The sequence below is a fragment of the Schistocerca cancellata genome, chromosome 2 (assembly GCF_023864275.1).
Source record: "Schistocerca cancellata isolate TAMUIC-IGC-003103 chromosome 2, iqSchCanc2.1, whole genome shotgun sequence".
NCBI classification, from domain to species: domain Eukaryota; kingdom Metazoa; phylum Arthropoda; class Insecta; order Orthoptera; family Acrididae; genus Schistocerca; species Schistocerca cancellata.
The window spans coordinates 395,298,740-395,312,501 of record NC_064627.1 but is presented as its reverse complement, the minus strand read 5'-3'; the positions used below and the strand labels follow the sequence as shown (position 1 = coordinate 395,312,501).

At 41.3% G+C, this 13,762-nt stretch overlaps 1 protein-coding gene across 1 annotated transcript in view; it reads right to left on the bottom strand.

Moving 5' to 3' along the window:
• Nucleotides 1-13,762, bottom strand: part of LOC126161816 (ubiquitin conjugation factor E4 B) — a 288,976-nt gene that overhangs the window by 265,286 nt on the left and 9,928 nt on the right. The window contains exon 3 of the mRNA XM_049917917.1: nt 10,212-10,271. Coding sequence (XP_049773874.1) covers nt 10,212-10,271 — 60 coding nt within the window. The remainder of the gene's footprint in view (nt 1-10,211; nt 10,272-13,762) is intronic.

Genomic DNA, 13,762 nt, shown 5'->3' with positions numbered 1-13,762 from the left:
AGAAAGTGTATTGCATTACCTGATATCAACAAAAAATCTGTAAAACACACACATTATAAACAGTGCCTAAAAGAAAAGGGTGTTGATTTTTACACAATATTGAGCTGGAAAAGTACCCTGTATACTTAAAGTGGTGCAAAGATTGTCAACTTGCTTGAAATGTTCAGAAACATAAAATTGTACAGTTCACTAAATGAAAAAAAAAAAAGTAATATCCCACGACTACATTATCAGAGCCAACTGGAATTAATCAACTCATATAAATGAATATATGGGTGTAACAATCTGCAGAAGTATGAAATGGAACAATATCCTAAGCTCAGTCACAGGTAAAGCAGGAGGCAGACTTCAGTTCATTGGTAGAACAGTAAGAAAATGCAATTAGGCTACAAAGGAAACTGCTTACAAAACAATGGTGCGACCCAACCTAAAACAAAAGTTTGTGGGACCTATACCAAATGGACTAACATGGAATATTGAACCTATACAACAAAGGGCAGCATGAATGATAAAAGTTTGTTTGACCCATGGGAGAACATCACAGTGGCAGTTGCTTGAATATCGATGCAACAACCCTGTGAAAGCCTACTTCCCAAGCTTCAGTAACCAGCTACAACTGAGTAACCTACCGACATACTACAACCTCCTTCATGTCGCTTTTGTAGGGATTGCAAAGACAACATTAGAGTACTTATGACACACACAGAGGCATTTAAACAACAATTCCTCCTACACTCCATATGTAAATGGAACAGGTAGAAGTGCTGATAAATGGTACAATGGGAATATAACAGGACAGCTCTGATATTTTAGAGTAAGCCTTGATTCCTTGCTGATGAAGGATGTTGTGCAGCTGAAGGAAGACCACTGATCGTTACAATGATTTCTTTATTAAGGCTTGATTACAATCATCAGAGGGCACTGTGGAGAACATGACTGTGTTCTTCCCAGAGGTGATGGGCTCAGGCTGCTGACTGCACACTTCACTGCTGTGCTGTTGCTGCTGCATCGCAAGGTTCCAATGCTTCCTGTCCATTGTGAGTGTGGCTGGAAGCGGCGGCTACAGGAACTTTGGACTGTGTCACACTTCTGAGCTCAGGGCTTAGTGATCTTCTGTTGGCACCCTGGCAAGGGCAGAGATGGCTGGAACCTTCCATCGTTCTCCTGGGATGGCAGCCAAGTGTGGACCTGCTCCTAGCTTCCAGAGGTTAGGTGGCAGACAGAAGTTCATGACCTGGATGAGGCTGCACAGACTTTATGTCACAATAGTGGCCTCTTGTTCGATACTGACTGCCTGATTTGTGAGTCCTTAAATCCGGCTTCTCCATGTTGACTTCTGCTGTCCACATCAGTTAGTGTTTTGCACCAAACTATCTGCAATGTGTCAGTGACTGCCAGCTCTCGCAACTGGGTTGCAATACTCTTGCAGGCTGCTTCATGCGTCAGTGACAAGTGCCGTCTGTTGTGACAAAAGCATTGCAAAGTCACTGACCATGCAGTCCGCCCCTCGCTGGCTGCAACCAATGTGGCAGTGCCCTGGTTTCCTCACAATGCTCTTGTTCTGTTTCCAAGTCTCATTTTATAGCTTTATCCCTTTACACCCCTCCCTGTCATGAAAAAAATTTGCCCTTGAATTTTACTGGAATAAAAAGACTAGTTTACTTACACTTTGTATTTGTTCCTCCACTCATGGTATCACATTTGTCCAACTTCAATAGCACTTATCTCTACACAGAAGTCTTTGTTCATGGTGCACATTGCCCCTAGTCATAGTGCTTCTAATTGGTACTGCTGTGACTTAATTGAACCAGTAGGTTGAAGGTTGGTAGTGATGGGATAGCCACTGGTGCTGTTCACTGTGATACTTTTTTACATGCTCAAACAGGTGTCCATTGACATGTGGTCATGCTGTGTAGCCAACATTCGATCTAGGGAGGTGAGCAGGGTAAGGTCTAATGTGTCATTGTGGAAGACTAGATTTCCGGTAGTAAAATCTCAAGGGGGTACATGGATCAACGCGTGGGTTATATTCAGGGCAGTGGTTCCTGTCATGGTGGCAGGTAATCAGAAGACTGGTCCAAATATAACACATTGGCCCCATTGATTAACATCCCCCGACCATGTAGTTCTACAAGCAGTGTGCCACTCTGTCGACCTTGCTGGTACCAAGTAACGATAAAGACTGTTTGAAATGCTACAGAATACATCCAGTGTAAACCCATTCTTTGAAAAAACACACTTTTTTTCTGACCAGACTTGTTTCAGATATTCCATCGCGAGTTCCTAGGGCTGGAGCTGTCTGATTTCACAATTTATCGTACATAAGTAAACTGAGTTTGCAAAATCTTTCCCTGTGAAGCTAATGATCTGTAACTAACATGTACAGAAATACACACTCTACAATCTACCTGCTGTTCAAGCCTGATCAGAATGGACAACTACTTTCTCATCAATTAAACATGTACTCTTTTTAAAAAATAATTAATTTATTGTAATACTTATATTGGCATTTTTCCTGTCAATCCCAGCACTGAGGTTGTGAGTACAGTTTCACCCAAAATTCCTTCAACATAGAACTTGCACCAAATCTTTCCGAGTGTGCACTTGTGAGACTCCTTCAAAAAAATAACATCCTCTACACTTCCACCTTTCCTAAAATATAAATATAACCACAAAATATACATACATGAAGAGAATAAGTAGTAAGAAAACAAAATACAAAAGTCCATGGTTATCTTGCCATTGTCTTGATACTTTATTATTCCCACCCATGGCCCAAGTGCATAGTGAAGTGTCAAGATAACTAAAGAATTGTCTCGCTTCTCCTAACTAGTCTTCTCTTTTTACCCTTTTCCCCAGATTCTCCCCACCCCTCCCTGGAAGACGCTGCCAATGTTATGGGCAACATCTCTATGGTTCCCTTAAAAGGACAAATCCAACTGGTATGGACTATCATGGGGCTCATTTGGAATTGTAGCTTAATGTTAACACACATCATTTCTGTAGCCTGAAAGGGGCCCTGATAACATGTCACAAACTTCGTAATTTTTCCTTTTGGTACACATACGGGATTGTCGTCATAACCCACTGACCTAATTAATGCTCAGATAACACTGGTTTCTTATTAAGTATCCTGTTTTGTCGTTCCAAAGCTTTGGTGCTCATCTTCTTCACCTGTCACCAAATACTTTTTAACCATTTAGAGAAATTTTTCACAGCTGAAATATCACTTCTTGGGGGAGGCTTACAAAAAGGAGAAGGCACCTTCTGTCCAGAAACAACCTTCTACGGAGACAAATCTGTGCTCTTATGATTTTTTTGAATTGTGTGCAGCCATAATGTATGCAAATAGACCGCCCCCATTATTATGCTGTTAGTTAACATAGTAGCCTAACATCAACCATTTGCCTGTGGGTGTAACACACTAGTCAGAAGTTTCTTAATGTGCGACACTGCTTCATTAAATTGGACACAAAGTTTGTCCCTTGGTCAGTTATTATTGTCTCAGGCATTCTGAACTTAAGTATTCACTGGTTTAGCATTGAAAGTGCTACTGTTTTGGCCTCCTGCTTTTGTATCGCTATCACAGAAACAAAATGTGATTATTGTCAAAACATACTTGTTTCCTGTTGGTGTTTGTGCAAAAGGTCCAAGAATATCTACCCCAAAGTACGTGAAATGGCTTATCTGCCTCCAGTAATATACACTCCTGGAAATTGAAATAAGAACACCGTGAATTCATTGTCCCAGGAAGGGGAAACTTTATTGACACATTCCTGGGGTCAGATACATCACATGATCACACTGACAGAACCACAGGCACATAGACGCAGGCAACAGAGCATGCACAATGTCGGCACTAGTACAGTGTATATCCACCTTTCGCAGCAATGCAGGCTGCTATTCTCCCATGGAGACGATCGTAGAGATGCTGGATGTAGTCCTGTGGAACGGCTTGCCATGCCATTTCCACCTGGCGCCTCAGTTGGACCAGCGTTCGTGCTGGACGTGCAGACCGCGTGAGACGACGCTTCATCCAGTCCCAAACATGCTCAATGGGGGACAGATCCGGAGATCTTGCTGGCCAGGGTAGTTGACTTACACCTTCTAGAGCACGTTGGGTGGCACGGGATACATGCGGACGTGCATTGTCCTGTTGGAACAGCAAGTTCCCTTGCCGGTCTAGGAATGGTAGAACGATGGGTTCGATGACGGTTTGGATGTACCGTGCACTATTCAGTGTCCCCTCGACGATCACCAGTAGTGTACGGCCAGTGTAGGAGATCGCTCCCCACACCATGATGCCGGGTGTTGGCCCTGTGTGCCTCGGTCGTATGCAGTCCTGATTGTGGCGCTCACCTGCACGGCGCCAAACACGCATACGACCATCATTGGCACCAAGGCAGAAGCGACTCTCATCGCTGAAGACGACACGTCTCCATTCGTCCCTCTATTCACGCCTGTCGCGACACCACTGGAGGCGGGCTGCACGACGTTGGGGCGTGAGCGGAAGACGGCCTAACGGTGTGCGGGACCGTAGCCCAGCTTCATGGAGACGGTTGCGAATGGTCCTCGCCGATACCCCAGGAGCAACAGTGTCCCTAATTTGCTGGGAAGTGGCGGTGCGGTCCCCTACGGCACTGCGTAGGATCCTACGGTCTTGGCGTGCATCCGTGCGTCGCTGCGGTCCGGTCCCAGGTCGACGGGCACGTGCACCTTCCGCCGACCACTGGCGACAACATCGATGTACTGTGGAGACCTCACGCCCCACGTGTTGAGCAATTCGGCGGTACGTCCACCCGGCCTCCCGCATGCCCACTATACGCCCTCGCTCAAAGTCCGTCAACTGCACATACGGTTCACGTCCACGCTGTCGCGGCATGCTACCAGTGTTAAAGACTGCGATGGAGCTCCGTATGCCACGGCAAACTGGCTGACACTGACGGCGGCGGTGCACAAATGCTGCGCAGCTAGCGCCATTCGACGGCCAACACCGCGGTTCCTGGTGTGTCCGCTGTGCCGTGCGTGTGATCATTGCTTGTACAGCCCTCTCGCAGTGTCCGGAGCAAGTATGGTGGGTCTGACACACCGGTGTCAATGTGTTCTTTTTTCCATTTCCAGGAGTGTATGTAACATAATCTTTTGGTGACTGGGCTCCCCCCCATTGCACACATGGTATGCAATTCTTTGCTTAACAATTGACGTCATTTCCGTGCGTTAAACAACAGAAATTTTTTGCTACTCCTCATTCCATTGCCCTGCAGCCAGTGTGTCCTACTAAATGTATGTGTCATTAATTTCTGTGTAATGACTGAAGTTAATATTTTGTATATTGTTGGTAGGCATGTAATGGGGCGATATTTTGCTGGGTTTGCTGTGTCTGCTTGATCTTTAGGTTTCAGACAAGTTATTCCTTGTGTACGTGTATCAGGGGCTGTGTATGGGTCTGCAATGTAACTGTTAAATAATTTATGATATGGTTATAATAGAAGGAAACATTCCACGAAGGAAAAATATATTTAAAAACAAAGATGATGTGACTTACCAAATGAAAGTGCTGGCAGGTCGACAGACACACAAACAAACACAAACATACACACAAAATCCAAGCTTTCGCAACCAACGGTTGCCTCGTCAGGAAAGAGGGAAGGAGAAGGAAAGACAAAAGGATATGGGTTTTAAGGGAGAGGGTAAGGAGTCATTCCAATCCCGGGAGCGGAAAGACTTACCTTAGGGGGAAAAAAGGACAGGTATACACTCGCACACACACACATATCCATCCACACCTACACAGACACAAGCAGACATTTGTAAAGGCAAAGAGTTTGGGCCAAACTCTTTGCCTTTACAAATGTCTGCTTGTGTCTGTGTAGGTGTGGATGGATATGTGTGTGTGTGCGAGTGTATACCTGTCCTTTTTTCCCCCTAAGGTAAGTCTTTCCGCTCCCGGGATTGGAATGACTCCTTACCCTCTCCCTTAAAACCCATATCCTTTTGTCTTTCCTTCTCCTTCCCTCTTTCCTGACGAGGCAACCGTTGGTTGCGAAAGCTTGGATTTTGTGTGTATGTTTGTGTTTGTTTGTGTGTCTGTCGACCTGCCAGCACTTTCATTTGGTAAGTCACATCATCTTTGTTTTTAAATATATGTTAAATAATTTAGTTAGATGTGAATGTGTTGAGGTGAACTTCTTTAGCCAGAAATTTGCATTTTATCTTTTACAGGGGCTTTCCAATTGTGAGTAGAATTAATTGCTCGGGTGACTTCATGTTGCAAAATTATCACTTCAGGCATTTGTGGCATCATCTTGTATGTGTCTGTTTCTGCTTGTATCCACCGTGCATGTCCGTTATGTTGTACCGGGTTTGACCATATGTTGCTCCAGAAGTGTTCCATGTCTGTTATGTTTGATGGATTGTCTATTTTAATGTGTGTGTTATCTATTGTCTGGTAAAATTTCTTTTGGTTTGTGTTGAATGTTTGGTTTTGTTTCCTTCTATTTTCACTTTTTTTGTATCTTCTAAGACGTTTGGCCAATGCTTGTAGTTTCTGTTACTTTTCATCTAATTGCTCTATTGCTTCTTGTTGTGAGATTTTACCTAACCTTTTTCGTTTTTTGTCTGATATTTCATTTCTTATAAATTGTGTTAGCTGTCCGATGTCTTTTTCTATTCTGATCTGTAGCCTGTGTTGCCATGCTGGTTTTGTGGGTTTCTTCTGTGTGTTGGTTGGTTCTGATCTCTGCCTAGTGTGTATATTTAGTGTAGTGAGTGCTCCTATATAAATCAGTAGTTGTAACTCTGCCACAGTTGTATTTTCATTTATTTTGTTGTGTATGAATGTGCTGATAGTTGTTGTTGTTTCAACTTGTGGGTTATTTGGTGGTCTATGCAAGAATGTTCTAATGTCTGTATTTGTGTCTTTGTATTCTATATATGTCAGGTGAAATTTTTCTTCTATATCTAACATGTGTGTCACTTCGTGTTCTATTTGTGCTTGTTCTGGTGGCTGTCTTAAGATTTCATTTTCCTCTGATTGTTTAATTGATGTGTGTTGTTCTTTGTTTGTTTGCTCTGGGATGTTTGAGTCCATTACTGTATTTTCTTCTTCTTCTGATTGCACATTATTTTGTTCCAGTATTTGTTGTACTTGTTGTTTGATGTTTTCTAATTCTCACTGGGGTATCCTGTTATTTTTGATTATTACACGGATCTGATCAGCTAGTCGTCGTTCTGTTAAAAATTTTAATTCTGGATATCTGGTAATAAATGTTGTGTATACTTGTGATTTGTATCCAGTTGTAATTATTATTATTATTATTATTATTATTATTATTATTATTATTATTATTAGTTTCCTTCTTCAGATGTCCAACTTCTTTTGACATTTGTTACTTTATTGTCCCCTGTACGTTAACTGGATGTTGTACACCTAGCAGTTTTTAAATAAATTCTCTTAATCAACATTTTTATGAGTTAACTGTCTATTAAAAGCTGAAAGTGGTTTAAGATTATCACACCTTGTATCATATCTTTTTGTTTGGTGAAATTTAGTCAATAATGTTTTTTAATTTCTTTCAGTCCTTTCAAAGTCATTTTCCCCCTCCAGGAAAACATATTTTCTACTTTTCAGTAAATTCTACTAACATGTGACTATAATTTCTGGTTTCACACAAAAGTTTACCATTGAAGAACTGTTCTTTAGTTTTTGTGCTACACTTGTATTAAAATCTACAGCAATATCTCATACTGGGATTCTTAATATGCAAAACTATCCATCGATGTCTCCTACCTCTACTTTAGAGTGTAAACATGCTGGGGTGTAAATTTTAATGATTTCCACAGAATAATTTTTATTTATTTTTAAAACAAATATTTTCATTCTATCAAATATTCCCTCTGTTAATGTATTTTCTTTTCTTCAATAAAGCCTACAATATCCTTCTCATTAACCTAACTTTCAACTTTTCTAACTTACTTGGAGAACTCAATGTTCTATAATCTACTGGTTCAAAATCAGACGTAGTGGATGCAACTGGATTCCTAAGATCGATGTTATTGATAGAGCCAAACTTTGTGTAGTACAGTGCTGATGCAGAAGTAGATGGATATGATACGACTCACAGCATAGGCATTGACTGTGTTCCAACTGTCAATTACTCCTAATTCTTCAGCTCGGGCTCAAATTCTGATGTCCCAGGATGTCACAGGTTGCAGTAGGGCCTCCAAAAAACCTACCCACAACATGCTAGCCTGCCAGAGCCAAAAAGTTTGGCTACAAAAATGATTATTGGCAGACAACATAGCTACGTTCACACCAGTTTCAAGCTAGATCTGAGAGCCTAGGATCAACATAATCAGCTCACATGCTGGTTACACAGGGTGTTACAAAAAGGTACGGCCAAACTTTCAGGAAACATTCCTCACACACAAAGAAAGAAAATATGTTATGTGGATATGTGTCCGGAAATGCTTACTTTCCATGTTAGAGCTCATTTTATTACTTCTCTTCAAATCACATTAATCATGGAATGGAAACACACAGCAACAGAACATACCAGCGTGACTTCAAAACACTTTGTTACAGGAAATGTTCAAAATGTCCTCCGTTAGCGAGGATACATGCATCCACCCTCCGTCGCATGGAATACCTGATGCGCTGACGCAGCCCTGGAGAATGGCGTATTGTATCACAGCCGTCCACAATACGAGCACAAAGAGTCTCTACATTTGGTACCGGGGTTGTGTAGACAAGAGATTTCAAATGCCCCCATAAATGAAAGTCAAGACAGTTGAGGTCAGGAGAGCGTGGAGGCCATGGAATTGGTCCGCCTCTACCAATCCATCGGTCACCGAATCTGTTGTTGAAAAGTGTGCGAACACTTCGACTGAAATGTGCAGGAGCTCCATCGTGCATGAACCACATGTTGTGTCGTACTTGTAAAGGCACATGTTCTAGCAGCACAGGTAGAGTATCCCATATGAAATCATGATAATGTGCTCCATTGAGCGTAGGTGGAAGAAACTAAAATGAGCTCTAACGTGGAAATTAAGCATTTCCGGACACATGTCCACATAACATCTTTTCTTTATTTGTGTGTGAGGAATGTTTCCTGAAAGTTTGGCTGTACCTTTTTGTAACACCCTGTATGTGGACAGAGTCCAAAAGTCTGAAGTCTATGTTATCATTTACAACCAGTGAGTATTTGTACAACACATTATAAATCCGAGCCTAGCGCAGAGGTTTGTAGGCTGCAATGCAGGTTGGTGAGGGGCTCATGATTATTTGCTCACCATAAACTGATTTACTGAGAGCTAAGTTCTTAGGATAAAATTAAAAAAAAAGTTGACAAATGTAACTCCATAACTAAAAAAAACTATTCAGAAATTTATCTAAGGAGTTTGTTTTCATAATTTTCATTATCTGCCAGAGTACTTACCACTCGAGGGAGGTGGTGAAATATTTATATGGCTGCATACTTTGCTCCTTTCTGTGCAAGACTAAGATTAAGTTGTGGATAGTGAAGATTATCTTTTTTCCTGGTGGTTGCCTCATGGATATTAACAGCCACATGGTGCGAACACCAGGACTTGGCACTGGTATCTCCCTGGTTGGTTCCCTTAAGCCTCACTAGGATATAATAAAAGGGCTCCCCCAACCGGTCCGTAGTAGTCACCCTTTGCACTGTCTTATTCTCTACTAATATTTTCATTCAACCTCAAATACCAAGCAACTATTTGGTGGGCACTGAAATAAACTGTTCTTCCTGGAAACTATGTCTGTCAGTATTGGGAGTACAGGACAGCTCTCATCCATACTTCCTAGCATCATTACTTACAGAGATAATTGAGATCATATTCTCTCTTAAAGAGTTATCCATATTTTTGCAAAAGATTCATTTTCATCAATGAGACCAAGCAGCCTTCAAGAAACATTGGTGGCCATAAGTATACTGCAATACCCAGATATTTTTTTACAGACAGAAGTAGTTTCAGTCCTTGAGTAATTCATGACAGATGATGTAATTCCCATACACATATTTCATAATACATAAATAAACAAATAAATAAATAAAATAGCTGAAAACAATGCTTTCCCAGCGAATTTGCATTTCTAACTAATACTACATGTGCCAACTGAACAAGAATGTTTCTACTGTTAGATGTTCATGTTAGTACATGAAAACATAACGGATAATGTCTATGCTACTTACGTTCTGCACTACCAGATTTTGATGGTGATGAACATGAAGCTCCTTGGTTCACACCTGCAACTAGTTACAAAAATACTTATTAGATGAGAAATGTCAAACAACAAATCCAAAATATAAAATTATTGAAACTTCCCAACAGACTGAAACTTTGTGCCAGACTGGAACTTTAACTTGGGACCTTTGCCTTTTGTGGGCATGTCCTCTACTGATTGATCTATCCAACCACAACCTATGACCCACCCTCACAGCTTTACTTCTGCCAATATCTCATCTCTAACTTTCCACATTTCACAGATCTCCTGTACACCTTACAGGGCTAGCACTCCTGGAAGCAAGGCTACTGCAGAGACATGGCTTAGCCACAGCCTACGGGACTGTTTCCAGAATGTGAAAATTCAGTTTATAAGAATGCCTCTGACGAGTGAGACAAGAAGCACTCCTTCCCATTGTTTACTTCTGCCCCACAGCTGCTTTTGGTCTGTGCTGTTGGTCGCATAAAAACCTACGCCTTACTATATACTGCTAACAAATAGCTGTTCACTGGTAGCAGGAGAAAACACACACACACACACACACACACACACACACACACACACACACACACACACACACACACACACACACACACACACAGGTTTAACTTATGCAAGCTTTCGGAGGCAATGGGCCCTTCTTCCAGCAGAAGAGCTGAAGAGGGAGGAAGAGAGATACAGGAAAAGGATTGGAGAGGCTTAGGAAAAGGGGTAGAGTTCAGAAAAGTCACCCGGAACACTGGGTCAGGTGAGACTTATCGGGCAGGATGAGAAGGAAAGACTGATTGTTGGGGACTGCTCCAGATGAGATTTGGGAACCTGAGAGCCTAAAGGTGGAAGGCAAGGTAATATGGAGGGCAGCAATTGCTGCTAAAACATTGTGCATGAGATGATAAGAGTGAAAAGCTAAGTGCAATGTATGTAAAAGAGGTGGGAAGGAAGACAGCAAAAAATAGACAGGTCAGAAAATGAAAGATATAGAAAACTAAAATGGAGTGAGGAAAGGAGTAGTTACTGTGGAGAAATGGTGAGACGGAAGGAATTAACGTAAATTACGGCCAAGTGGCGAGAACCAAGGACATGTTGTAGCGCTAGTTCCCACCTGCAGAGTTCTGAGAAACTGGTATCTGGGGGAAGATTCCACATTGTAGGTGTGGTGGAACAGGCACCAAAGTCACAACAGGCATGCTGTAGAGCATGCTCTGCGACAAGATACTGTTTGCCAGTATTCACCCTCTGCCTATGCCTATTCATCCTAATGGATAACTGGGTGGTAGTCAGGCCAATGTAAATGGCCAAACAGTATTTACGTAACATATCGTTCCACAGGTGGCTCTCCTTTTGATAATGTGTGTCTTCCTAGTTACAGGCCTGGTGCAAGTGGCAGTAGGAGGTTGCATTGGGCAAGTCCTGCAGTGGATAGAGTTACAAGGGTAGGAGCCAAAGTGTAGGGAGATGAGTGCAGAAGTACCATAGGGTCTGACAAGGATATGCGGACCTAGGAGGGTGATGAAAAGCTTTTGAAGGTAAGGTGGGGAAAATTTCAGACAGAATGGATAATTTCAGGGTATGCTTTAGGAAGTCATGGGCTTGTTGAAGCAGCTGATTAATACATTCAAGACCAGGATAATATTCAGTGACAAGTGGTGAGCTCCTAAGCTGTTTTTTGGATGGATCAGAAATACTAGAATTGGATGTGATGGCCCAGAAACTCTGCTTTTGAACTAGGCTGGTGGGTAATTACATCCAGTGAAGGCTGAGGTGAGAATGGTGGTGTACTGCAGTAAACAGTCTGCACACGAAAAAATACGTTTGCCCCAAATGCCGAGGCTGTATGGGAGGGAATGTTTGACATGGAAAGGATGGCAACTGTCAAAATGTATGTACTGTTGTTGTTTAGTAGGTTTAATGTGGACAGAAGTGTGTAGCTGGCCTTTGGTAAGGATGAGATCAATAACAAGGAAAGTGGCATGGGATTCATAACAGGACCATGTGAAATTTAATTGGAAAAAGGCATTTAGAGATTCCAGAAATATTATCAAAAATTGGTTATTTTCATTGTTTACTATATATAGCATACTTCACTGCCAGTCTTACTCTGTTGTGTCATTATTCACTGTTTATGTACTCCAATTTTCTTTTATTGTTGCATTTCAGTAGTTGCTTGTATAGAACCAGCGTATTAAACCATTTATACTGAAGTTACAGATATCAGGAGCACACAAATTAAGAGCTAGAGCAATACTAATCCCGATAAGTTAGTAAGTTGCTAAATATGTATGGCAATTGCACATACTTCCTAAAGCCCTTGCCCCCTCCACTCTATCCCAAATTCTCCCCTCTTCTCGCTCTCTCTCTCTCTCTCTTTCTTTCTGTACATCTGCTATTTCTCCTATTGCACTATGCATAACCTCCTCCCCCCTCTCTATGTCCATTTCCATCTGAATGTTCAACAGAGTATCGTGTCAAAATGTGAAGTGAATGCACCAATATCTTTTCCAGATATTTTGCAACATTTCCTCTTCATGTATTAGATACATAATTATATTGTACAAAAATGTACAGTCTATATCCGTCCAAATGTTTATTAGAGTATCACGTAAAAATGGCAAGTAAACTGATCAAGAACATTTTGAGATTTGTGGTAATAATGCTTCCCCCCGTATAAGTAAGACATCTGTTACAGAATCCAGCAACATATAACTTCACGTTGGAAGATGCAGTAGAGTGCAGAAAACTGCGAAGACAAGAACAATAATGTATACCAGATGGTAGAGGATACTTAGCACACGGATGGGGGGAAAGATATAATTAGGATTTAAAACCTTACTGACTCATTTAGTAGAGACAGACAGAGAACAAGCCTGGACTAGGGCAGGAAGGGTGTTGGCCTTGTCACTTTCAAAATGTGCGCAATTAAGGGAAAAACCATAGAACACCTAATACATGATGTCTGGATGGGAGTTTTAGCCTGCCTTCTGAATGTCAGTACAATGTCTTAATTACTTTCACACCCAAGTAAAGAGAGACACAGAGATGGATAAATATTGCCTTGCGTAGAACAATACTATTAAATGTCAGAAACAATATGTAATATACAAGATTAATGTTAATGTATGATCTACCATCTCCTTAGAAGAGACAATTAATAACATTTTCCAGTAGTCTCCAGAAACCTTACAGAATTAATTTCGGTAGTGTGTATCCATAGCTATAATTTTTTAAATGTTTTCATATTCTCTTTCAGCTGTTAATGCTTTTAAGCAGAATATAACATGGTGAGAAACACATATTAGAAAATATTTTCCTCAGCACATTGTACTATGCTTTGTTACTGCTTCAAAATGCCACAAATGCTGCAACTGCAATAGTGAATAAAACAGTAATTGCTAAAAGTGAATGTCATATCATAAACAACATCTTATACAATGCTGAAGCTTAAGCTGCATAGTCGTTGCAGAACAACTAAGGCAGGAGCAGGATGAATTTGAATTATCAGACCACACCAAGTTAAAAATA